This window comes from Salvia splendens, chromosome 2, assembly GCF_004379255.2.
Source record: "Salvia splendens isolate huo1 chromosome 2, SspV2, whole genome shotgun sequence".
NCBI classification, from domain to species: domain Eukaryota; kingdom Viridiplantae; phylum Streptophyta; class Magnoliopsida; order Lamiales; family Lamiaceae; genus Salvia; species Salvia splendens.
Window position 1 is genome coordinate 14,215,583 of NC_056033.1, and position 24,725 is coordinate 14,240,307.

A 24,725-nucleotide genomic window follows, 5' to 3' on the forward strand; every position below is an offset into this window, starting at 1 on the left:
TTTATATGTAGCTCACTTAGTGTTTTTGACTATGCGAGCTTTTTGAAAACACTTAGGCCCGAATAACCCGAAGGGTTAGGGTTAAATTTTTACAACCCGAAAAAATTATAACCCGAATAGCCCGTACCCGAATGGCCCGACAACCCGAACGGGTTGGCCCGATTGACATCGCTACTAAAATGTAGTACTTACTCCTGTTTTAGATGATGCATCAATGTGAAATAGACATGTAACGATGATGTTTTTTGTTTAAGAAAGTAGAAAAATAAAAAAAATTATTGCTCTTTTAGTCTATTTAATTAATTCTTCTTATGCATTTTGATTCTCTCATAAAAATTATGCATTTTACTTTGAAAATTATCAATTCTTTTCAAATTCATTTTATTTTGTATTTTTAATTCTTATCATGCATGTTATGCATTTTATTTTTTAAACAATTGCTTCTATTGTGAAGCATCGCAGACATGGTTTAATTTGCTTTCCTTCTGTAAATTATGATTTCATAATATGATTTAAGTTGTTTTGATATTTAAATACTTTCCTAATACTCCATTATAGTAATAAGTTATAGGTAAAATTGTTGAATAATATTAATTGGTTTTGATGTTATCAATCATGACTTTCTTTTAATTTATTTTCTTTTTAAGTTTATTACATTATGTCTTAAAATTTGTGCATGTATAAGGTTTCATTATGATGGATCCTACATTCCACTAACTCATTTCACTCATATTATTATAAAACTAATATACTTCTTTCATTCCACAAGAATATATGCATTTTTCCTTCTTAGTTCGTCCCACAAGAGTATGCACATTCTAATTTTGGAAAATCTTTTCTTTGTGATGAGTTGGGACTTTTCTCCACTAACAAAACTTTAATTACTTTTTTCTTTTAATCTTTCTTACTTACTAGTTGTGCATTAAAACTTGTGTCCAACCAAGAGTGTATACTTTTATAGAACAATGATATACTTATAATAGTAAAAGTAGGACACACATTCCATTAATTTTTTTAACCCACTTTCTATTAGTATATTTTTTAAAATGTGTTGAGTTGACATTTAAATTGCGAACTGAGGGACTAGTAACAAGTTTGATAAATAGGGCTAAATTTCGAGAAGAAATTTAATTGTTTTATATAAGTAGATGGTGATTGTGACTTCTCCCCATAAAAGAGAGAACCAAATTAAATTGCTATTACACGTAAAATGGTCATGTGAGTAAAGAATGTGACATTTGAAAAATTATTGAAATAAGCTTACAAGAGGGTAACGTATATTATTGCTAGAATTATGCAAGTAGGTACTTAAACACTATGCCACAAACAATTTGATAACTAATTATCTCCATCTTGAATGAATGTGATGCATACTTATTATTGAGATAAATTAATTGAATTTAATCAATTACGAACCTGATAATTCTCAATTCACTAAATTTGAAATAAATTACATTATTTATGCATCTTTGTTGTTTGTGTTAAGAATATGATGGATGAGCACACGAATTAACATGAGTGTTATAATAGTACTTAAAAAATCATCCCTTATTATTACCACTACTATTTATTTGCATGCGACTGCCGTTTATTTGAATTCATAAACGGGTTTGGAATGAGTCCCCAATTGAAAAATATGAATAAAAATAAATGTACATAAATTGTACTATGTGAATATAATACTTTTAATTTTTAGATTTAATTGAATTATATCATGAATTAGTTTTTTTTATTTTTCATACTATGTGAATATAATACTTTTAATTTTAGATTTAATTGAATTAAATCATGAATTAGTTTTTTATTTATTTTTCATATTGTATAGTAGCAGTAAAAAAAAGAAATGATATAAAAACTCTTTATTAAATTTTAACATGGTTTAGTGATTTGAATTTATTATACAATATTTAGTAAAACAATATTTTTTTTCTTAAATATGCGAATATATAAGTTAGAATTTCAAATTTATTTTAAATGTTACAAAATAATTATAAGCACTTAAAATTTATAAATCGATTAAAGTTAGATTATGTACTCCCTCAGTTTGAATCATTTTTACATTTTAGGAAGTTTCCTCGTACTTGAGTTATTTCCATATATAGTAATAATAAACATTTTTTTCCATAATTTACTCTTTTTTACTATATTCCCTCTGTTTTCTTTACATTGGACTCTATTCTCTTTACTTTTTTTCTCTTTTTTTACTTTTTTTTATTTATCTACTTTAACATAAACAATTTCTTAAACTCTAATGAATGCATGGAATACAAATACAGTAGGAGAATTGTGGGTGGAATCCACATCCTCTTTTTTTTTCCGACCCCAACAAGTTTTCTCATTTGGAACAACGGTTGTTGGTTTTCTAAATTTCTTCATCAAGTGTCAATTCAGTTCTACTGTACACTCTTTTAAAAAAAAGATAATACCGCATTCATATTCATGAATAGTACTCGTATAGTTGTTAGTTTCGCATTGTCAGTTTCTATTTAAACTCCATACGTTTGGATGAAACTGAATCAGTGCTAAAACGAATCCGCCATGGAAGCTCTAAGAGCTTCATCTTTCCCATCATTTCACCGCCAACTCATCTCAACACACACTTTCCCTAAACCCATTGTGCACATCCCATCATCTCCGCGAATTATTCTCCCAGCCCAGAAATCAAATTTTAAGAATTTCACCGCCATTTCTCCAACCGCTCCTTCCACGGAGGAATCAATTCAACCGGAGAAGAGTGAGAAGAGATTCGAGTGGTACGAGCAGTGGTACCCTGTGTGGCCGGTGCGTGATCTGGACAAGAGAAGGCCTCATGCCAAGAAAGTAATGGGGATTGATTTGGTGGTGTGGTGGGACAGGAATGAGAATGCATGGAAGGTGTTTGAAGATAGTTGCCCTCACCGAATGGCGCCCCTCTCGGAAGGGAGGATCGATCAATGGGGCAGGCTGCAGTGTGTCTACCACGGCTGGTGCTTTGGTGGCGCCGGTGACTGCAAATTCATCCCTCAAGCCCCTCGACACGGCCCTCCCGTGAGTCCACTCATCATTTTTGTCTTTTGTTAGTATGCCTTGAATCTGTACTGTTTCGTCTAGCCCGTCACTATGATATGTTTATGTTTTAGGCCCTAATTATTATATTGGGCCTAACCCGTCCTTTGTGTGCCTATTTATATAGAAGTAGGACACATAAATTTGAAATCTGAAAACAATTTGAATACAATTTGTTCTCCTTTTCCTGTCCGTGGACGTAGCCAACACAACGTTGGTGAACCACTTAAATTCTGTGTCTCTTTACGTTTCTGTTTGCCTCGATTACACAATTGTTATATTCTGTAACAACATCTTTGTTAATACAATTTAATTGCCTCATTAGAGGCAAATAATATTGCAAATTGGATGCTTGATATGTGACTTTGTAATGCATTTTTGGGATTCCTCACTTTCATAATTCAAGATTTTGAAATGATGAAAGGGAATTGAACTTGCAGGTTTTGTTAGTACGCTTTTTTTTTAGATAAACTCCAATATAAGAGGAAATTACAAATAAACTTCTATAGAAATGAGGAAATTATAACTGATGCCAAGAGGGCTCGAACTCGACACTTCATATAATGATGTCAAGGTTTTATTAGTATGCCTTGAATATACTATATGGTTTGTCACTAACCAAACAGGTCTTGCTGTATTGGGTCCTATTTGTCATATTGGCCTAGCCCGTCTTGTGTGCATATTTATATAGAAGTGAGACACGAAACTCTATAATATGTAACAACAATTATAATACAATCTGTTCTCCGTTAAGTCCCGTTGACGTAGCCAACACAATGTTGGTGAACCACGTAAATCTGAGTATCAATGTCTCTGTTTATTTCGATTACTCAATTACTCTATTCCATCACAACACAACAGGTTCACACCTCCAGTAAGGCGTGTGTAGCCGTTTATCCTAGTTGCCTTCAAAATGGCATTCTATGGTTCTGGCCTAATTCGGATCCGCTGTTTAAGAACATACATTCAACAAAGAAGCCACATTTTATCCCAGAACTTGACGACCCATCATATTCCACTATGATCATTTCAAGGGAGATAGGCTACGGGTATGCGAATAATACTCTTTATCATTTATATTGAATCTTTCGTTATACTATTTCAGCTTCTGATTATCCTGCTTTGCTGCAATTTGATGGCCTCAATGACTACAAGTTTGTATACTTTACCTATACATAACTGAATCTTGAACCCTGCTATTGGCAGCTATCCATAACTCACACCATCATAAGCTTCATAACCGCTTTTACAACAGCATCGAATTACATAAAACTTGCACACTATCCAAAACCAGACCAAGAGGTTTGGGATGGTTAAGTATCAAGATTTCAAATTGAATCTAACCTACGTTTACATTTTCAGGTATGAAATCCTGATTGAAAATCTTATGGATCCTGCTCATATTCCTTATGCACATTATGGCATGGTTAAAACAGGAGAGTTGCCAGAGAGATAAGTAAATCTATGCATAATTTTCATCGTGCATTTTTTCGCGGGTTTGACATGGCTGACAGAACATATTATCCTGCACCTTGAAGGCTGACAGAGAAGGAGGGAGACCGCTCGAGATAAGTGTTCAGAAAGTGGATGTAGATGGCTTTACTGCAAAGCAAATCTTTGGGGACAACTACTTCATTGCACCTTGCCTATTCTACGGCCATTACTCTCCCGGTGGGGATGATCAAAGCACAAACAAGACATCATCAGATGGAAAAAAAGATGTAAGCAGTTTCCATTTGTCACGTTTCATATTTATCCACCCAATAATCTTAGCGTTATGTGTTTCCTTCGTGCAGGTGGGATTACCCCCGGTCCCGACGGTACTACCACATGTTCCCTCCGATAAAAAATCTATGCTCATTTTCTACTGCGTTCCGGTTAGTCCAGGTCGTAGCAGGCTGATCTTCGCAGCACCTAGGAACTTTGCTGTCTGGTTGGACTGGATTATTCCACGCTGGGTCCTTCATATGACACCCAACTTGATTCTTGATTCCGATCTCTATCTGCTTCATGTGGAGGTGACTTAACCTTGTTCTTTTTTCTCTCTCATAGTACTAAATTTGCTTACTTAAATCTGTGAAATCTGTTAGCAAGTATTGTGATTAGAGCTTAGTCAAATCTTTAATAGTATTATTGAATGTATAGCAATGGTTATGATATCTAGAGTCTAGAGGCATTTCATAGATAGGTCTATTTGAGAAAGATGTATGTATATATGCTCCATTAGGAAAGAAAGCTGAGAGATGTTGGCCCTCTCAATTGGCATAAAGCTTGCTACGTTCCAACAAAGGCAGATGCCTTACCCGCAGCATTCAGAAGGTGGCTAAACAAGTACGGTGGCACACAAGTTGATTGGAGAAATAAATATAGCGGAGAGGTTCCACCCACTCCTCCAAAAGAGCAGCTCTTTGACAGGTGATTACAAAAGTTGCAATCTTTTATCACAATGTTTACCGACTAAGTAGAAATATAGATCTATCGTTGCTTCACTTTGTGAATGGCCTAATCAGGTACTGGACGCACACGGTGAGTTGCAGCAGCTGCAGCGTCGCTTATAAACGTCTGAACGTGCTAAAGACCGCCCTCCAAGTTATCTCGGTTGCTTTGGTTGGAGTTGTAGCTGCAGCCAAACAGGGTGCAATGTCCGTTGCTGCGAGGTATTATGTGGCTTCGATGGCTGTGTTGTGCTTTGTGGCTTCAAAATGGCTGTCACATTTCATCCGCAAGACTTTCATATACCATGACTATGATCATGCCTTCCAGTGAAGGTTTTTATTTTGTTGGGCTTGTAATTAATTTTAAATAATAATGCTGTACAACCCTGTGTTGTGATTGATTTGTGAGAGTGGGCAAAACGAACTTGTATTATTTTTAGTTTTTACTAATATACTCCATCCGTGAATAGGAGTCCCATTTTTCTATTTTAGTTCGTCCGCAAATAGGAATCTCGATTTACTTTTACCATAAATAGTAATAGAGTCTCATCTTCCACTAACTCCCTCGACTCTAAACTCCACTCACAATTCATTTAAAACTAATATTTATAAGTGTACCACTATTCCACTAACCTTTTTTCACTCACTTTTTTTAACATTTCTTAGAATTTGTGCTGCCAAGAAATGCGACTTCTAATGGTGGACGGAGGGAGTACTCCCTATATCTGCCATTAATTGTCCCTTTTTTCTCTTTTTCATCTGTTCACCAATAAATATTTCATTTCATTTTTACTATATCTAGTACGTATATCATACATTTCATTTACTTTTCTACTATAAAATCAATATATAAATGTAGGTCATGTATTCCACTAACTTTTCTAGTCATTTTACTCCATAAAATTAAATAATTTCTTACAATAAATATAAGACATTTAATAAATGACGGACGCAGGAGCATCTAGATTGGGCGCCGTCATTGTCTTCTCAATAATAATAATAATAGTAGTACTTGTTTTTTTAGTTTGTTGTTTGTGAGGAGATGAATTAATACCACGCTTTAGGGCGCCCGATGGCACGCTCTATGGCGTCCATCGTCCTCGGGCGCGGACGATGCCCCCATTGTGGGTGCCCGCCATCGTCCGTCCCCTTTGCCCTTCCCATAGGGCGCGGCCAATGCCGCGGATGATGGCCTATCGTCCGCGTCATTGTGTGATCGGCGGACGATGACGCGGACAATAGGCCATCGTCCGCGCCATCGGGCGCCCCATTGCGGGATCGGCGGACGATGGCCTATCGTCGGAGTACGAGAAGTGCGCGAGGGCCCAGGGGAGCGGCGATAGCTTGAGCGACGTGCGCTCCAAAGCGTTGTTGTCGTACCAGTCCATGTACGGCGAGTTCAGGCACGAGGCCATCTGGGCGCTCTTGAGGGACAAGCAGAAGTTCCAAGGCGGGATTCTGCACACCGGGGCGTCAAAGAGGACGAAGAACACCGAAGCTGGTGGTTATACTAGCGGTGAAAGCGGAACTCGTCCGGTGGACCTCGACCAGCCGTACGAGGATATTGAGAGTTCCGGCACACCGATGTCCTCCCTGCGTCCCATAGGCGTCAAGGCTGCGAAGGCCAAGGGGAAGACGGTGGCGACATCATCCTCGACCGCCGCCGACCCATCGCCGATCGAGGTCCCGCTCCCGACCCTGCACCCGTCGACCGCCACGTACGAGAAGTTGGCAACAGCCTCGATGGTGAGGACGTTGTTGCAGACGCACAAAATGCTCAAGAAGTGTACGGACCCGCCGAAGCCGAATATCTCCGGGGGTTGATCGATGAGCTGCGCCGGAAGTTGGGAATTGCGTAGATTTTAGCTAACTCAAAACGTGTAACTTTTGTTTAATGAATGTAATCTTCGCCGGTTTTTAGTTGATCGTTGTATTTTTTAATTAAGTTTGCATTACATTTTTTAAAACATTTACATTAATTAACAAAATAATAATATAACATTTAAATTAATAACATATAGGGAGCGCCTTTGGGCGCCCCATTGCAGGTGGGGGTAGGAGAATAAAACTGATGACGTGGCGCGCCTTAGGGCTCCCCATTGCTAATGGCCTTATACAGAATTGTTTCTGAAAGAGTTTATAGAATGTTACCCCTTACCATGATTAAGTTGGCCGCGATGGAGATTATTCCGACAAAATTGGAAATAATAATGGAGATTATTCCGACAAAATTGGAAATAATTCATAAGGGTATCCATAGTGGTGCGGATGTCCCGACGGACATCCCCGCAGATTTCCCAAAAACACCTCCTGCCACGTCATTAGGACTTCGCACGGCACTGCCACGTCATAAGGACATCCCACTGCACAGTGGCGGACATCCCCAAGGACATCCCGACGGACTTCCCATAATAATAAAAATTCACAAATTCACCAAATTAAACAATTTACCGAATTAAACAATTTACGGAATTAAAATTTCGACACAAATACGAAGAAATTGCAACCACTTTATTTAAAAAAAATATACATAGTACAAAAAAAAACATACATAATTATTAAAAAAAATTACATAGTTAAAAAAACCGATGTCTCACTCCTTTGATTCCCCGCCGCCAGTACCCTCGTCGTCCCCGTCGGTAGTCCCCTCGTCGCCACTCTCCGCCATGTCTCCCAACCCCAAATCGCGCCGCATACTGTTGATGATATCCTTCAGCGACAACCTGTAATGGCGATCGGTCGATGTCTGCCATTCAACCATTGCACGTAACAGGGTTTCATGTTGCGCGACGCGGGTGAGTGAGCGGAGCTCGGGATAGTTTGGGTAGGAGCTGCCGATTGGGCCTCGGCGGACCCGCTGGAGCTTCCACTCGCCATCCGCGCCGCGGACTTTTGATCTTCGTCCGCTTCGGCTAGCCAGATTCAACACCCGCAATAAACTTGGCTGAAGTCTTCACCACAAGATACACCTCCCAATATTTGAATTCCCCGAAGCCCGCCGCAACGTCTTTGAACTGATGGTGAGACAGAAGCTTCACATCCTCGACAGACATGCCGCTGGTTGCCGAGCGGAGGTTGTTTGTGTAAATGTCGGCGAATCGGCTGAGCTGCCTCTTCAGCCGCTCCCACTGTTTCTGGCATTGCTCTCCGTTGTGAGGCTTCTCCCCTGGTGGTTTGAATTGGAGGTAGCTTTGACTAATGCGCCACCAAATCCTGTCGATATGCTGGTTAGCTCCGATATATGGATCCTCCACTATACTGATCCACGCCTTCGCAAGCGCAATGCACTCCTCTGTGCTCCAGACGGATCTCTTTTTTCCGCCGGATCCCTCCCCCACCTCAGCGGCCACCGCCTCACCATCGTACCCCGCCGTAGGCGAGGTAGTACCCCGTCCCCTGCCCCTCCATCTCCTTGTCCTCCCCCTCTTCCATGTCGCCGTTGGTGCGTCTGTGAGAGAATCCCGGATCGGGGATAGCCCCAACTCGGGGGGTTGTCCGTCGACAGTAAATCCATATAGGGGCGACAGACATTGTCCACCGGTGATTGGGGGACCCCCTGCCTACTCCCTCCACAGCGACAGGCGAGCCCTGCATCATCCTTGGCATCATCATCCCGATCATCTGGGGCGGCATCATCCCCGGCATTCCGGGCATCATCCCCGCCATTGGGGTCATTCCGGCACTCACCCCGAGCATTTGAGGCATCATCCCATACCAAGGCGGGTACATGTTGTAGTACCTGGGCATCATCTTCATCGTTATTTGGGGTTGGGGCATCATCCCCGCCATTCCGGACATCGTGGCGGACATTGGGGTACTTCCGCCAATGGGAAAGATCGGTCCCTGTGACTCGCTCGTGGCGGGGGAATCACTATCGTGGTGCTCCATTTATCTTCAAAAGAAAAGTATTTAGAGAGAGAGATACTCGTCAATACAAGTGGTGCGAATGAAATGAAGTTCAACGAGCCATATTTATAGAATTTTCGGAAAAAAATAATAAAATAATCGGGACGTCCGCGCGGACGTCCGTGAAGTCAACGCAATGGCGGACCTCCGCAAGGACGTCGCGACGGACGTCCCGGGAATGCCGCAGAACTCCAGTGTCCGCAGTGGACGTCCGTATTCGCGTCACCGCTGCACAATGGCGAACGTCCCGCGCGGAACTCCGGCACGCCGGCCAGGCGTCTGCCGGGACTGGCGCCATTGTGGATGCTAGAATCTACACCTTTTCATAGATTTCTACACTTTTAAATAAATTACGCCAGAATTTGACATTATTCTCTAATTTGAATTTTCTCAACACTAATCGATCATCAATGGTAAAAATTACAGTAAGAATTACTCCTAAAAAAATCTTGAGAGAGACTACTTCCCTGGTTATTAAAATAAATCTATTAAATACTATATGAATTGTGGTATCACTTGATCTCGATTTTATTAGCCTTTTCCTGTCGGAATAGAAAATTTATTTCGGTTACTGCATCTTCAAGGATCTAGTTCATTTTTTGCCGAAATCTTCTTAGATATTGAGACAATGAGATTCAGTAAAATTGCTGCTTAAATTATCAAACCTCAACCCAAGCTTCACCTCTCTCTCTGCGAATTCTCTCTCCCCTCTTCTTCTTCTTCGTCTTCTTCTTTTGTCAATCAAGATCCCAATTTTTCCATCAATCAGCTTCCTGGAACAAGGCATTGACAGATCAGAGGTGGTGGTTGTATTCAAAAGTGAAGAACAGAACAGCACTCAATCAGCTCTACTGTAAGCTCCGATTCTCTTTCTCCGCAATCTCTTCGACTTCAATTTATCTGCAGTCTCTGTAAAGATCTCTCTTTTATGAGCCCCCTTTGAGTAAATTGGTGGAATTAGGGTTCTGCACAAATGAAAGATTTCAATCCAACAGATCCCATTGGGCAGAATATAATAAAGCAAATTAGCAATGTATGTTTCTCTGTGTTTGTATTCTCTGTGCTCGTCTTCACTGTAATTGCCATCACCTACCAACCCCCTGATCCATGGGAGTCGTCGAGAGCTCTGACTAAGATTTTCACCGACGTCGAAAATGCCACCTTTAAAACCGATAATTCCGTGTTGAAAACTGGCGAGGACATTGCTTCCTCTCCGGTGGCGACGCCTGAGGGCTCATTGTCACCGATTACTGAATCTTCGATTGAGAAATCCGAGTCGGATCTTGGGACAAATGCGACCTTGAAATCTGGTTGTGAGGATTTGACTGTCGTGAATTGCTCTGATCCTAGGGTTTTGATTGCGATCCAGAGGTTTAATTTGAGGCAGTTTAAGGCTATTGCGTTTCTGGATTACCAGACTCCGGTGAATGGCTCTAAGGAGGATGAATGTGATGTAGCGTGGAGGTTTAGGAACAAAAAGGAGAAGTCTTGGAGGAAGTATAGGGATTTTAGGAGATTCAAGTTGGGATATAATGATGATTGTAGTTATAAGGTGATTCGTCCCGGGCGCTGGCATTCTGGATTGAATGCGCGTCGTCCATGGATGCAATCTAGGGGAAATGGGAGGGGGCAAAGTGGTAAGTTTTCTCCTGTCGTTGACAAGGAGATCAATGATACAATTCCTGTGTTGGGATCAGATTCGGAATTTAGGAAGGGAAGGTATCTGTACTATTCGAGGGGAGGGGATTATTGCAAAGGAATGAATCACTTTATCTGGAGCTTCTTATGTGGTCTTGGTGAGGCCCAGTTTCTGAACCGGACGTTTGTGATGGATTTGAGTATTTGTTTAGCTTCTACGTACACACAGAGCAACAAGGACGAGGAAGGGAAAGATTTTAGGTTCTATTTTGATTTTGAACATTTGAAAGAGGTGTCTTCGATTGTGGAGGAAGGTGAGTTCATGAAAGACTGGAGGAGATGGGACAGAAGTCATAAGAGGAAAATCCCGGTTAGGAAGGTGGCTAGCTATAAGGTGACGCCGATGCAGCTGAGGAAAGATAAGACTCCCATTATATGGAGGCAGTTTGATGCTCCTGAGCCGGAGAATTATTGGTATAGGGTGTGTGAAGGGCCGAGTGCTAAATACATTGAGAGGCCGTGGGAAGCGCTTTGGAAATCTAAAAGATTGATGAATATAGTTTCAGCAATCAGCGGGAGTATGGATTGGGATTTTGATGCAGTTCATGTGGTTCGAGGGGAGAAGGCGAAGAATAAGGAGTTATGGCCTCATCTGGATGCAGATACTTCACCGGATGCCCTGGTTGCTAAACTACAGGGGGCGGTTGCACCTTGGAGAAATTTGTACATTGCTACAAATGAACCCTTCTACAATTACTTCGACAAGCTGAGATCCCACTACAAAGTTCATTTGCTCGATGATTACCAGCATTTGTGGGGGAATGCCAGTGAATGGTACAATGAGACAACTCTGTTGAATGTTGGCCGTCCGGTTGAGTTTGATGGTTATATGAGGGTCGAAGTGGATACTGAGGTCCTTTTCCGATCAAAGACAAGGGTGGAGACGTTCTATAACTTGACCGCAGATTGCAAGGATGGGATCAATACGTGCTAAACCAGGTTAAAGCACGTTCCATACATTCCTTTCTTTATGTATGTTGTTTCACATATCCTTTTTTGTCTGTCTTGTTCTGTATTTGTTTTCAAGAAAAAAGTTTTTTTTTCGGATCTCTGTGCCTACAGATATTTTTTGTTGTATACTTTGATAACGATCTTGTCATTCATGATACATCTGTGCTGTATGGAAATACTTTTTTTTAATTTCTAGTGGAAAATGTCACTATTTATGTGCAAACATGATTATTCCATTGTGAATAATTTAGTTTCTTGAAGGAATGAGCAACAACAAAGAGGAACATTACGATTTCGGGCAAAAATTCATTCACATTTTTTCCCTGTTTTGCCTCTCCCTTCCACACACAACTCTGTACCATAAGTAGAAAAGCTTTAGTGAGACCAAAAACTTTGAAATGTCCACAACGGCTATAAGTTTGCTGTCTCAGGGTCTTCTTCATTCCAACTTCTACTCGGTGCTACTTGGGTTTGCACCGGTTCATGGCCCTACATCAGTTCCAAATTCTGATCAGAGGGCATCGAATAAGATGAAATTGTGGTTTCGACTGAAAGATTATAAGACGACGTGCTCTAGTTTCTAGAACATGCTCGGTTTATGAGGTTTGCTGCTTAAATGTGGTTGTTTTCTTTATTTCCTTCTTCTTTGCATTGATGGTTTAGGGATTTCTGGTTTTTATGGTTGAAATGATGTGTGTTGGAAAATTAGTACCTCCATCTTTTGTATAAGCTCTCCAGCAGTCTTAGCAGCAATGACTATATTTCTGTCTGAGTGTTTGATGAACCCTTCTTGGACACCTTTGTCGAATATCCCGAGCAAGCAGTCATAGTATCCATCGACGTTCAAGAGCCCGACCTGCTCGAGATAAACACAAACTTTGTCAAAGATGGAAAGTCCTGATGTTTACATTGCTGAATTATTGAAGACAGAGGCTGTGACCATTGTGTATTGTCAGCAGAAGTTTATTTAATTTCAGCATCATTTGTCTTAATCACAATTCAATGCAAATTTGTTGGAATGTATGCATCAGGAGGCTGTATCAAAAGTCAAATCTTGGTTGCATTATTAGTTAAGATTTGCAATTATCCAAAGCTTTAGTTTGTTGATCGACGTGTCTTTTTTCACTATCGGATTTGTGTTGTGCATTCTCAACTCGACCCAAATTTTTTGGTGGGATCTCAAGTGTGGTGGAGTGGTTGCCTAGTCCAAATTCATATTTTCATTCATTTCTTCCTTTCTTGTCTATTCATAAGATAAAGACGCTCTCAAATACTAAAATTATGGGCTTTCCTAATAATTTAGATAAAGTTATTCTTCAGAAACCATGCTAGTTGGTATACAGTTTAGATATTTACCTCGAGGGCCTAAAAAGACATCTCCCTTACAAAAAATGTTAATTAGTGACGACGGTTGATTCCTCAGTAACTACTGACAGATTAATGACGATAGTGAGTCTGTTACTAATAAGTGACTAGATAATTCCATCATAAAATGACCTTAACAAAGCAGCCGTCTATGTTTTCCGTCATTGGTGGGTTAGTAACTTTAGACCAACATATTCGTAGCGAAAATTTTTTAGTGACAAGCTTTTTAATTATGGCTCTATTCGACACTAATCTGTCCCTAACCTTGTTCAGTGACGAAAATTCGTTGATACTAAATAGCGAGTTTTTAGGTTAGTTTGATACGCATGTAATTACTCCATAATAGATAGATAGGTTTTAAAGTTTGAAGAATTTAAAATATAAAAAGATTATTGTAGTAATAAATTGCTACGTACAATAAAACACAATAAAATTATAGTATAGTAGTATCTAAGTAGGTTTAATTTATAACAGATTAGTTTACCGGTTTTGCAGTATTTATTTAGGTTGTGGGGTTTTATGAAGAGAATTAATACAAATATACAATGTTTTTTATTTGAGAAAAAAAGAAAAGAGAGAAAGATGTAGGGTTAGAGATTACTGGTTTGTTGTGAATCCCAAGTTGTGACCAGGTTATCATCTCCAGCAACTCCTCCATAGTTCCATAGCCCCCTTTCATAAATCAAATATATATGTATATATTAGATTTAATAACAAGTAAATAATTTGGAAGTAGTAGTAGCAACTTATTTGGCTACCGGGAAGCGCTATAAAGGCGTCGGCTCGACTAGCCATCTCCGCCTTGCGTTGGTGCATATCAGCCACTACCATCACCTCTCCCACTGCGTGACCAGATATCTGCAACATCCATCAACCATTCATTCAATTATTCATATTTCTATATATACCAATACCAACACTGAGAAGATGATGTAAATGTAATTACCTCCACAGGGACAAGAGCTGTTGGGATAACTCTACCCAAAACAAACAAACAAGCATTCAAATTGATTACCTTAATTTTCAAAATAAACAAAATAAGGTAGTATGCTAGGTTACCCTAGAACGCTGCGTCCGCCATCGTAGACCGTTTCAGACACCAAACCCATCAGCCCCACGCTCCCTCCTCCGTATACCAGATCCATCTTTCTCTTCACCTATATTGTATTGTATTCGATATATAAATATAAAATATAATCAAAGAGATAGAGAGATTGATGAACATGCAGGTTTTACCAGTTCTTTTCCAAGATCAAGAGCTGCATCACTGAATATCTTTCTATATCCAACATTACTTCCACAGAAAACACATACCCTCTTGAATTTCACCATTTGATCCTTTTTCTATATTCTGTCCCTATCTCTCAACTTTATATATAGCCCAATCCTACCCTCAAATACTGCTATTTTTTCTATTGAAAAATAAATGCTCCCTACTATTTGATTCAATACTTGTATGCATGATAAGTGATAAATGCACATGTTTTTTAGGGTCCATTTCTGGGCCTCAATAAGAATATCATCATTGTTTTTTGGGTCAAAGAATGTTCCACTTTTCTTCTCCCACCAAATTAATGCCTTATATGGAGCATATAGTATATTTATTTCATTATTATTTTCTCTATTTAGATATTCAAATTTTATGTTTGGGAGAAGATGTCTAGTCTTAGTCCTACTCTGTCCATCTCTCATTGGGCATGCATATTGTTTTTCAAGATATAACTACTTTTAAATGTTGGTCAAAATTTAAGGTCATCAGGGTGTGATAAGTTGTTAATTTTCTTAAATTGCTAACTCTGCCAACTCATCAATGCGGTGTGCTAAAAATGTTAACATGATGACATTGAAATGTCAACATTAACTTAATTGATATTTTAGACATTTATATTATTATATATAACATGTCAGCACAGTGTATTAAAATGTCAACACATATTGCACTGATGAGTTATTAAGTTAGCAATTTAAGAAAAGTTAACATTATAACACACCCAAGGTCACCATCTTTCATAAATAAGACGTATTTGTAGAACCATTGATCCTTTTCCGGGTTTATCTTTTTTCAAATTTTCATATTTTGTCGTTCAATAACTTCAAACTCGAGCGATCATACAAAAAAACTACTTTCTTGTTAAGTATTAATTTCATCCCACTCTCTAATCTCTTAATTAACATAATTCAAAATTGAAACCTCGATATATTTTGTGTTGACGAAAATATGGAATTAACTAAATGGAATCGACATAGACATCCATCATTCACTGTTATATCATGAGTTGAGAAAGTGAGGGCCACATAAATCTTTCAATTGCAGCATTAATATATTTTCGTATTTGTTAAAATATGGTGATCACCAGCATGCCTACATGCTGATTAAATATCTTATTATGCCATGATGTAAATAAATAAATAAAATATTTGAGAGGAGCACAAATTTGGTTACTTAGTTAAGTTCCAAGCGTGCAGAAGCTGCAATGATGAAAGAAGCCCCCACCATCTTTGGAGCTTCACCTCCCATTCAATATTATTAATCCATACTTTATTTGGGTGGTTACATAATCATGGCTTTTAATCGATTTGAAATAAATTAAATTCAAAGACCGGATTCAATCATTTATGCTATGTTTCTTTATGTTTTACAATAACGTGTCACTCGAAATGTATATGGCTCATGGAAATGGCAATATAAATTGGATGCACACTTCTCTATATTGTATAAATTGACTTTTGAGAGAGAGAGAGCAAAAAACAGTTATAGTTACATGATATCCTTTCAGTTGCATATGAGTTAATTTGAAGGCAACCATCAACCTCCAACTTTAATATGTAATTTATTTCCTGGAGTTTATATTTAATTTCCTCCTTCAGAGTTTTAAGAAAGAAAAAAAAAACTTTATTACTCTTTTAAGTTTTAACCAATTCAAAAGGATTTCCCTCTCAACCTTCAACCTCCAACTTTAATACTCTTTTATGTTTTAACCAATTCAAAAGGATTTCCCTCTCAGAATTTTATCTGTCTTCACACAAGATAAAATAAATTTGAGCGAAAAAATTATAACTTTGTAAAGGTAAAAGAGTGCAAAATTATTTACTACTCCCTCTGTCTCGGAATAGGAGTCTTATTTAGTTATGACACGAGTTTTAAGAAATGTAAAGAAAAGTGAGTTAAATAAGTTAGTAGAATATGAGTCTCATTTATATATATTAGTTTTATAACAAAATGTGACTGGAATAAGTTGGTGGAATGTGGGGCCTACTTATCATTTATGGTAAGTGAAATAAAACTCTTATTGTGGGATGGACAGAAATGACAAAACAAGACTCTTATGTACTCTCAACTGTCGAGATAGGTCCTGCCTGTTCGAGTCGTAAGAGAAAAGGAGCTTTAGCTTGGCTCTATAGGTTTCTAGGAAGCCGGTGTTAGGGACTTTCCAGTTTCAGCCCAATAGGGGAACTCTCCGGTGAAGAGGGTGTTCGCTTCTCTGGTTCAGAACTCAAGAGGTACTTTGGTCTAGTTTCTCAAGGTGCGTGCAGAATTCCTATTTCCCTAGAACGGTTCTCACTCAGAACAGAAGTTCTTGGGTTCAACCCCCGAGTTGGCAACAGTCGAAGGCTAAGTCCTAACCACTCTTTGAAAGTAAGCCCACGTTTGTCTAGATCGAGTTACATACCTGGGACGCAACGGAAAGTACGTAGTTCGTGAGAAGGAGGGAGTATAATAATCTGCAGGAAAAAAAAAACAATTTATAATCTTCACGTTTACACTAACACTTTTTAGATTATAATTTATTGCAAGTCTAACTCTATCTATATTTATCAAATAGGAAAAGGAAAGAAAGAGAAATAAAAATTCAAGAAGAAAAAAGTATGGAAAAAAAAACTTACAGAAGAGAATGCAGAGCAAACTTTTAGCAATGGAAAAAGAAAGAAGAAAAGTAAGAAATAATAGCCTAAATTAATTCTATTAATATTAGGTTAGTTATTGAGTAGTGGGCTAGCCCATATTAGTATATTACACGTTTTTAATTGATTTATTAGGAATTCATTTAATTATATAATGCTGTAAGTAAATAAGTTATATTAATAAAATAAATTACTAAATAATTAAATACTCAAAATAATTGTTAAACATTATATTATGGAAATTCTAAATAGAAAAACATAAACCAAATATATAATTTAATTTAATTTAAGTGACAATGTTTTGGGTAGGGATGGGAAAATATACCGAAATACCGCACTTACCGTACCGAAAAAATACCGAATTTTCGGTATACCGTATTTTTCGGTACGGTATCGTACCGTACCGATAGTTTTCGGTACGGTAAAGGTATGCATTTTGTATATACCGCGGTATACCGCGTTATACCACATCATACCGCAATTGCGGTATACACCACAAATTTACGGTGTATATCGCAAATAACACGGTATACCGCAAATACGGTATATACCGCAATTGCGGCATATACCGGAAATCACGGTATACTGCGGTATACCGAAATCACGGTACGGTATGCCGACAAAAGCGGTATGATAACGATATCTAAATTTTGGTATACCGACAAAAGCGGTACGGTAAAGGTATGGTTTTTGGTCATACCGCACGGTACGGTACGGTATGCGGTATGGTCATTTCGGTGCGGTATACCGTACCGTTCCAACCCTAGTTTTGGGGTTAGTGTCTGATTCAGATAAAAATATACTCCCTCCTATTCAAAAAATAGAAACATTTGAAATGACACGGATTTTAATGCACAATTGGTAAAGTAAGTGAGAAGAATTGGTAAAGTAAGAGAGGGGAAAAGAAAAATGAGTAAATTAAGAGAAAGGGTGAGAAAAAATAGTGAGAGTAGAGTTAGTGGATTGTGAGGTCTATCTCCTAAAATAGAAAGATTCTAAAGTTTCTATTTTTAAAGAACGACCCAAAATGGAAATAGTTGCTATTTTTAAAAAAGCGGAGGGAGTATAAGTATAAAAGATAAGTGAATGGGAATATTCTTCTAAGGTTTATTTTAGGGTAAATGGCTGGAGCTTGATGTGTCTTACCAACGAGACATGCACTTCATTTTCTTGGAGATGCTCTAAGTTATACTAATATGAAACAATTAATAAGTGAAGCCCTCAAAGGCAAGTCTCCTCCTCAAACAACAATGAACGAAAATTGAAAAAAAAAATCAGCTGATTCTCCTCCTCCTTCACAAACAACAGTGAACAAAAATTGTAAAAAATATAGAACAGCTAAGCAATACATGCCTCAATCCTGGCCTAATTAGTGATAGTTTAATTTCAATAGCTGATAAACAATTTTTTAGTTCATTTAATCATTTACCTTATAGATGTATCATTAAACAGGAGACTAAAATTTCCGTTATATGCAAACCTTTATAAGATAAAGAAAAACCAAACATAAACTCGAAATATCAAATGGAACTTGAGTAAATAACAATCATAGTAAGTATCAAAAATTGCAGCAGACCATAAAATAAAAACAAAATATCAAGAAGTGTAAGAAAATCTAAACCCTAATCGAAATTCAAAATCAAAAACCAAAACCCTAGCAAGAGAACATCCTGTTGTTGGTGAAATCCTCATACTTGACCCCATCCTGATTGAGATTGTGAGCCCTAACCGCCTGATTTCTCATCATCATCATCTCCTCTTGATTTCCCAAAAACTGCATCTGCGGCTGGACCATCGCCTGCAGCAAGTAAGGCTGCTGCGGAGGCAGAGGCGGAAGCGGAAGCGGAGGCTGCACCATGTACTGCGGCCACGACTGATAAAATCCGCTCGCCGACTCGTAGTAGATTTGGCGCTTCATTTGCATATTAGCCGCATTGCTCGATCCAATCCCCACCATCACGGGGCTAGGATGCAATCGGCGATGATCCATTAGCATCGCGTTCTGCTCTGTTTGAGGCCTCTGCTTCATCTTCAGCAGCTCGATTCGAGATCTCACGCACCGCGCCTTGTCGGTCAGCTCGGCGTGGAGATGGCGGAGCTGGTGCTCGCTGATCACGTTCAGGAGTTCGGGTCGGGTCGGGTATTTGGCCTCTTGGTTCTTCCGCTTGAGCTTCTTGAGCTCGTCCTCGATCTGCCGCTTCCGCTCGTTGAAAAACTCCACCACGCCGGATTTCCTCACGCTTCCGCTGCTTTTCGACTTGTAGAGGTCGATGAAGCGCCTGACCTCCTCCGGGTCCTGAGGCGGCCAGATCTCGGGCCGGGTCTGGTTCGGGCCGTAGATGATCATACAGGCCTTCACGTCGCAGAGAGTCGTGAATTCGCTCAGTTTGCGGATTAGCCCTTCTTTCCTCTTTTTGAACGTCGTATTTCGTGATTTCTCCTTCTCGATCAACTCCATCTTCAACTTTGCCCTTCCCATTTTGCTTAACTTTCAATATAGAAATTAAAAAAAAATTCAATTGAGGCTTGGTGTGAAATGTGTTGGTTATTTCTGCTTTTATATGGAGGAGATTTTCCTTATTCGCAAATTATTCTACTGCCGAAATTAAGGAGATTTTGCCTTGTCTATTTTTTGGTAACAGAATCTTTAAAGGCGAACACGTCAAATTATTTATGGTACCACATTTAATGCTTAACGAGTTTTATTCAATTAGAGATTAAAGAACAAATTATTAATTGAACGTGAATCTTAATGAAAATTATTGAGCAAGTTTAGATCAATGAACCGAAATAGATGAGTTTAATCATTTTTTATTTGTTTCAATTTTTAGAGGGAGTAGTAGGTTTGTTTCATTTATTATTTTGAATCAAATGTAGAAATGATTTTGTTTTTATGGTAATTTCCTTTTCTTGCGCTGCATTTCGTAGTATTACACGTATGAATTAGTCACCTTTTTAAAAAGAGATCATTTATCTCTTCATAAAACCTTTTAAAATAATACTGCATTTGTTTATAAAGAACCATTTTGTCATTTTGAATTATCCACAATTTATAAAACTATTAAATTTATTCTACTTTTAGTATGCAAACTCCACATTCCACCAACTTTTTAAACCCATAGTCCTATATAAAACTAATACTCACTATCTCACAATTTTCACTTTTTATTATCTTACTACTCCGTACACATCCAGAAAACCGCTCTACTTTAGCAATTAAGTACATTTACAATTAATTGAACCACCATGTACTATCATCAAAAGGAAAAGGAAAAGAAAAAAACAAAGGTATACTCCTGTCTATACGCATCAACAGCAGCTCATTGGACTTGATGAGATTTCCACATCTCTTCATCTCAGCTGCGTGTGAAGCTACACGACGCGCTGTTTTCCTTCGAGATATCAGCCACTTTGGGTTGTGAATATGCTACAGGAACTAACTCCATTCGCAGCAAGTCCGCAAACGATGGCGTTCACGTTGCCATGTCATACTGAGAATCCAATTCGAAGGTTTGAAAAAAAATACTACGTAACATTCATGAAATTTGGCTTGAGTACTTCTATCATACCGGCATGGTTTGTAGTCTCAAGTGCTTGTATTTCTGCTCCTTGTTGAAGCATCGTGCACTCTCTGTGAGGCCTTTGGACAACACCTGCGTTAGAGTATCGACACCTTCTTGTAATGCAGCATCAATCTGCCATTCTAAAAAGGGAATATTAATGAACCTTTGCCTATATAATTATCAGAGATGCATTCACAAATAGTAACAAACTATCCATGTTAAGGCTATTCAAGCTAAGCATTATCAAATATAGAGCTCAAAATTCTCCCACTAAATCATGCAAAACTAACTATAGATCATACGAGCTATTTTAGCACGGCAGGTTCTCCTTCCTTTAAAGTCCTTTATGCATGAGTCATGAGAATCAAGGCTACTATGTAAAGCGCACTAACAAATTACTTTAAGAAAATATGAGCACATAGACATACCCTCTCTCGAGCTCTGACATTAAATTTTTGGAGTAAGAATGCTTTTGGATCCATTTGACCGGCAGGTCTCCCAATACCTAATAAAACAAAAGAATTACACTTGATTGTGTTATTTGCAGTTAAAAAGATGTAGGAAAATCCTTAGTTGGGAAAAACCAACATACCAATTCTTAAACGAGGAAATTCTCTATTCCCACGAAAATGATTGATAACACTCTTCATTCTGGACAAATCAGATGGATCATAAAGCTCAAACAGCAGAAAGAAAGTCATACTCACCACAAGACAAAATCCAACAATTCTTTCACATAAAAATGGCCTTCAGATTTGCACAACAGTATGATGGAAGCCACAAACAAAAAAAATATACTTAAAGAGAGCTAAAAGTTTGTCATGAATAGGCTTAAAACATTCAGTTTAAAGATGAGAAATTGAAGGCATCCATCGTCTCTATTAGTAACGAAATCCAGCATGAAAGAAAATAAATAACCAATTAGCACAATTCACCACTCGATCTATATATTACCCGTTATGACTTCCATGATTTCCAAGGGGGTTCAGACGAAGAACTCCACAGGGCAAAGTCATGTCATCATGAAGCTAAAATTGAAATATCTGGGCATCAGTATGAAAACGTATCAATCCCATAATAGTAAGAAACACGAATTTCGTGCATACCACTAGAACTCGGTTAAGGGGAAGCTTATAGTAGGCTGCAAGAGGACCACTCTGCCACCATAAAAAGAATGTTAACTTAACTAGTTCAGCAGCACACACACAAACAGAATATCCATTAACAAGTCTCAATGAATTTCTTACAGATTCACCACTTAAGTTCATGTAAGTCTGAGGTTTTGACAAGAAAACTGGAACCATATTTATAATACCTGAAAACCACATCCAGCTAATTACAAAATCAAAGTGATTTAAATTCTTAGCACAAGCGTAATCAATCATATGTAACGTGCCTTTTCCAAATATGGCTTTGCAGTGCACAGAGTCCATCGCAATCCCATGTGATTTCGCAAATGCATCAATGAATTCAAACCCCACATTATGTCTGGTGCCCATAAATTTGTCGCCTGGATTGCCCAAACCCACGAAAAGCCAAGGCCGCGGTTCAGGCAATGCGGCGGCGGTGTAAATGCAGCGCTTTGGAATCTGCCTTAGAAGCATTATTCTCTGCGTTCCAACAATTTTACAGAACGATGTCACAAATTGGGAAATGGCATTCGAAAATTGAAAAGAATTCACAAATTCCCAAATAAATGGCCTAATCCAGTTAGAATAGTTCATAAATCTTTAGGGCATCTCCAACCATACTCCATAATCCATCTTCGTAGTTGAAATGAGCTCCAATCATACTCCAAAACCCATCCCAAATTGTACTTTTTTTGCGTTTTTGAACAGTATCCACCTAAAGATGGAGTAATACTGTAGCAAGGCGCAAATCTGCTTTTTTTTTAAAAAAAATTGTAATTACACCCTTCCTTTTCATTTCTATTTGAAGATGATTACGTGTTTATGGGGAAAGGCTATCAGTTGCTTGTTGAAGAGATTGGGGAATAAATCGCATAGAAGAAGACGATGGAAGTGGGCGCCTCGTGTTTACTTTTTAGTCTTAAAATTACCTATTTGGGCTTCAAGTTAATTGGGGTAATGGGCTAATTAGAGCATCTCTAATTGTAATAGGTCAGGCTAGCCACAAACTTCTCACGTTACATCATCAGCACTAAAAACTCCTCATGCTACATCATCAGGACAAGCAACTGGACAAACAATAGGCTAGTCACAGTAAAAAAAATTATAAAAAATAAATAATTAACAATTACACAAAATACGGAATTAAATTTACGACACAGATACGAGAAAATTCAATAATAATATTTAAATTAAAAAAAGTACATTAATTAAAAAAATCTAACGACGTGCAGTCCTCTGCGCCCACAACTCTTCAATTAAATCCTTTTTTAGTCGAATATGAGCATCCACTTGGCGCATGTCGGCATGTGCCTTGAGGCAACCGACTTCATCGTGAGGTACCCCCTTCGTACGTTGGGGGCGGCCACGACGTGGCTTGGGCCGGCTTCATTAGCATCGTCATTGGCCCAACTAGTCAGTTGTACACCTTCATCTTCGACAATCATGTTGTGCAGGATAATACAGTCGTACATTATATCAACAATGCAGTCGACATGCCACAAACGCGTTGGACCCCTAATTGCCGCCCATCGAGACTGGAGCACACCAAATGCGCGCTCCACTTCCTTGCGCGGCGACTCCTGCCGTTCCGCAAAGTAGGTCTTCCTCTCATCTGATGCGCATCTGATCGTCTTCACAAAGACGGGTCACCTAGGATATATCCCATCCGTCAAGCAGTATCCCATATCATGCTGGTTCCCGTTGGCGATAAAACTGATGGTCGGACCGACACCCTGGCACTGCTCGTTGAAAAGGGGCGACGAGTTGAGGTCGTTGTTCGACCCGGCTACCCCAAAATATGCATGCCGAATCCACAGCCGGTAATCAACTACGACCTCGAGGATCATCGTGGGATTTTTCCCTCGTAGCCGGTCGTGTAGAACCCTTTCCAGGCAGCGGGACAGTTCTTCCACTCCCAATGCATACAATCTATGCTGCCCAACATCCCGGGGGACCCATGCTTCTCCCCGTGCATCTGCATCAGATCCTGACACTCTTCAGGGGTAGGGCTTCGAAGATACTGATCACGAAATATTTCAATGACGCCCTGACAGAAATACTTCAGACAATCCAGGGCAGTCGTTTCACCAATATGGAGGTACTCGTCCCACATGTTTGTCGCGCCTTCGTAGGCCAATTGCCTGATTGTCGCAGTGCACTTTTGTATAGGTGTGTGGCCGGGTCTGCCAGCCGCATCGTACCTAAACCGGAAACACAAATATCGACGCTCCAAAGCATCAACGATACGCATAAACACTGCCCTACGCATCCTAAAACGCCGCCTAAAAAGAGGCGCCCCAAAACGCGGCTCCTCCGCAAAGTAGTCTTCATATAACCGCTGATGTGCAGCTACGTGATCTCGATCAATCACTGCTCGTCGGTGGACAATGGGTGGAGGTCGAGGTACCGCCGGCTGCAAAGCCCTTTGTATCAACCGGTTTATCTCGCGGGAAGTATAGGCCTCCAACTCTTCGTTCATTTGCCGTTCGTACTCTTCAGCATCACCACCACTACTACCACCCGCATTACTCATTTCACGTTGTTGCTCTTGTACAGAAATTAAGATGGAGAGAAAACTTGTTAAAATAAGTGGTGCGAATGAAAATGACGTGCAAATCGCGTATATATAGTGTTTCGGAAAAAAATTTTAGCTGGCCGATCGCTTGCCGATCGGGAGCCTGCAATGGCGGCTAGCCGACGGGTGAGCGGATCGGCTAGCGCCCGAAAAT

The 24,725-nt window shown here is 39.2% G+C and overlaps 5 protein-coding genes across 7 annotated transcripts; 2 read left to right on the plus strand and 3 right to left on the minus strand.

Annotated features, from left to right (window-relative positions):
- Positions 1-2,458: 2,458 nt before the first annotated feature.
- Positions 2,459-5,971, plus strand: LOC121789339 (protochlorophyllide-dependent translocon component 52, chloroplastic-like). Its single transcript, XM_042187823.1, has 7 exons — positions 2,459-3,027; positions 3,907-4,094; positions 4,408-4,497; positions 4,577-4,766; positions 4,842-5,063; positions 5,273-5,460; positions 5,556-5,971. Exons 1-7 carry the CDS (start codon positions 2,539-2,541, stop codon positions 5,809-5,811), a joined length of 1,623 nt encoding a protein of 540 aa, XP_042043757.1. The 5' UTR covers positions 2,459-2,538; the 3' UTR covers positions 5,812-5,971.
- Positions 5,972-9,915: 3,944 nt separating this feature from the next.
- Positions 9,916-12,230, plus strand: LOC121789329. The gene has a single exon (XM_042187817.1). The coding sequence runs from the start codon at positions 10,360-10,362 to the stop codon at positions 12,016-12,018; it is 1,659 nt and encodes a 552-aa protein (XP_042043751.1). The 5' UTR covers positions 9,916-10,359; the 3' UTR covers positions 12,019-12,230.
- A 16-nt stretch (positions 12,231-12,246) lies between these two features.
- On the minus strand, positions 12,247-15,432 carry LOC121789345 (cytokinin riboside 5'-monophosphate phosphoribohydrolase LOG8-like). The gene is made up of 7 exons (XM_042187834.1): positions 14,637-15,432; positions 14,460-14,557; positions 14,347-14,377; positions 14,159-14,258; positions 14,002-14,072; positions 12,748-12,891; positions 12,247-12,524 (listed from the first exon to the last, which is right to left on the minus strand). The coding sequence occupies exons 1-7, from the start codon at positions 14,730-14,732 to the stop codon at positions 12,447-12,449; spliced, it is 618 nt and encodes a 205-aa protein (XP_042043768.1). The 5' UTR covers positions 14,733-15,432; the 3' UTR covers positions 12,247-12,446.
- Positions 15,433-18,823: 3,391 nt separating this feature from the next.
- On the minus strand, positions 18,824-19,874 carry LOC121771623 (agamous-like MADS-box protein AGL14). Its single transcript, XM_042168455.1, has one exon. The coding sequence runs from the start codon at positions 19,780-19,782 to the stop codon at positions 18,958-18,960; it is 825 nt and encodes a 274-aa protein (XP_042024389.1). The 5' UTR covers positions 19,783-19,874; the 3' UTR covers positions 18,824-18,957.
- A 558-nt stretch (positions 19,875-20,432) lies between these two features.
- On the minus strand, positions 20,433-22,873 carry LOC121768286 (peptidyl-tRNA hydrolase, mitochondrial-like). Of its 3 annotated transcripts, XM_042164744.1 has the most exons (9): positions 22,618-22,873; positions 22,263-22,476; positions 22,114-22,181; positions 21,973-22,023; positions 21,821-21,894; positions 21,459-21,517; positions 21,295-21,371; positions 20,873-20,998; positions 20,433-20,794 (listed from the first exon to the last, which is right to left on the minus strand). In XM_042164744.1, the coding sequence occupies exons 1-9, from the start codon at positions 22,627-22,629 to the stop codon at positions 20,777-20,779; spliced, it is 699 nt and encodes a 232-aa protein (XP_042020678.1). In that variant the 5' UTR covers positions 22,630-22,873; the 3' UTR covers positions 20,433-20,776. The 3 variants fall into 3 exon arrangements, 2 of the variants coding, with proteins under 2 accessions (XP_042020678.1, XP_042020667.1); XR_006043339.1 differs by having other exon boundaries at positions 20,873-21,006; positions 22,263-22,873; XM_042164733.1 differs by having other exon boundaries at positions 22,263-22,873.
- Positions 22,874-24,725: the final 1,852 nt, after the last annotated feature.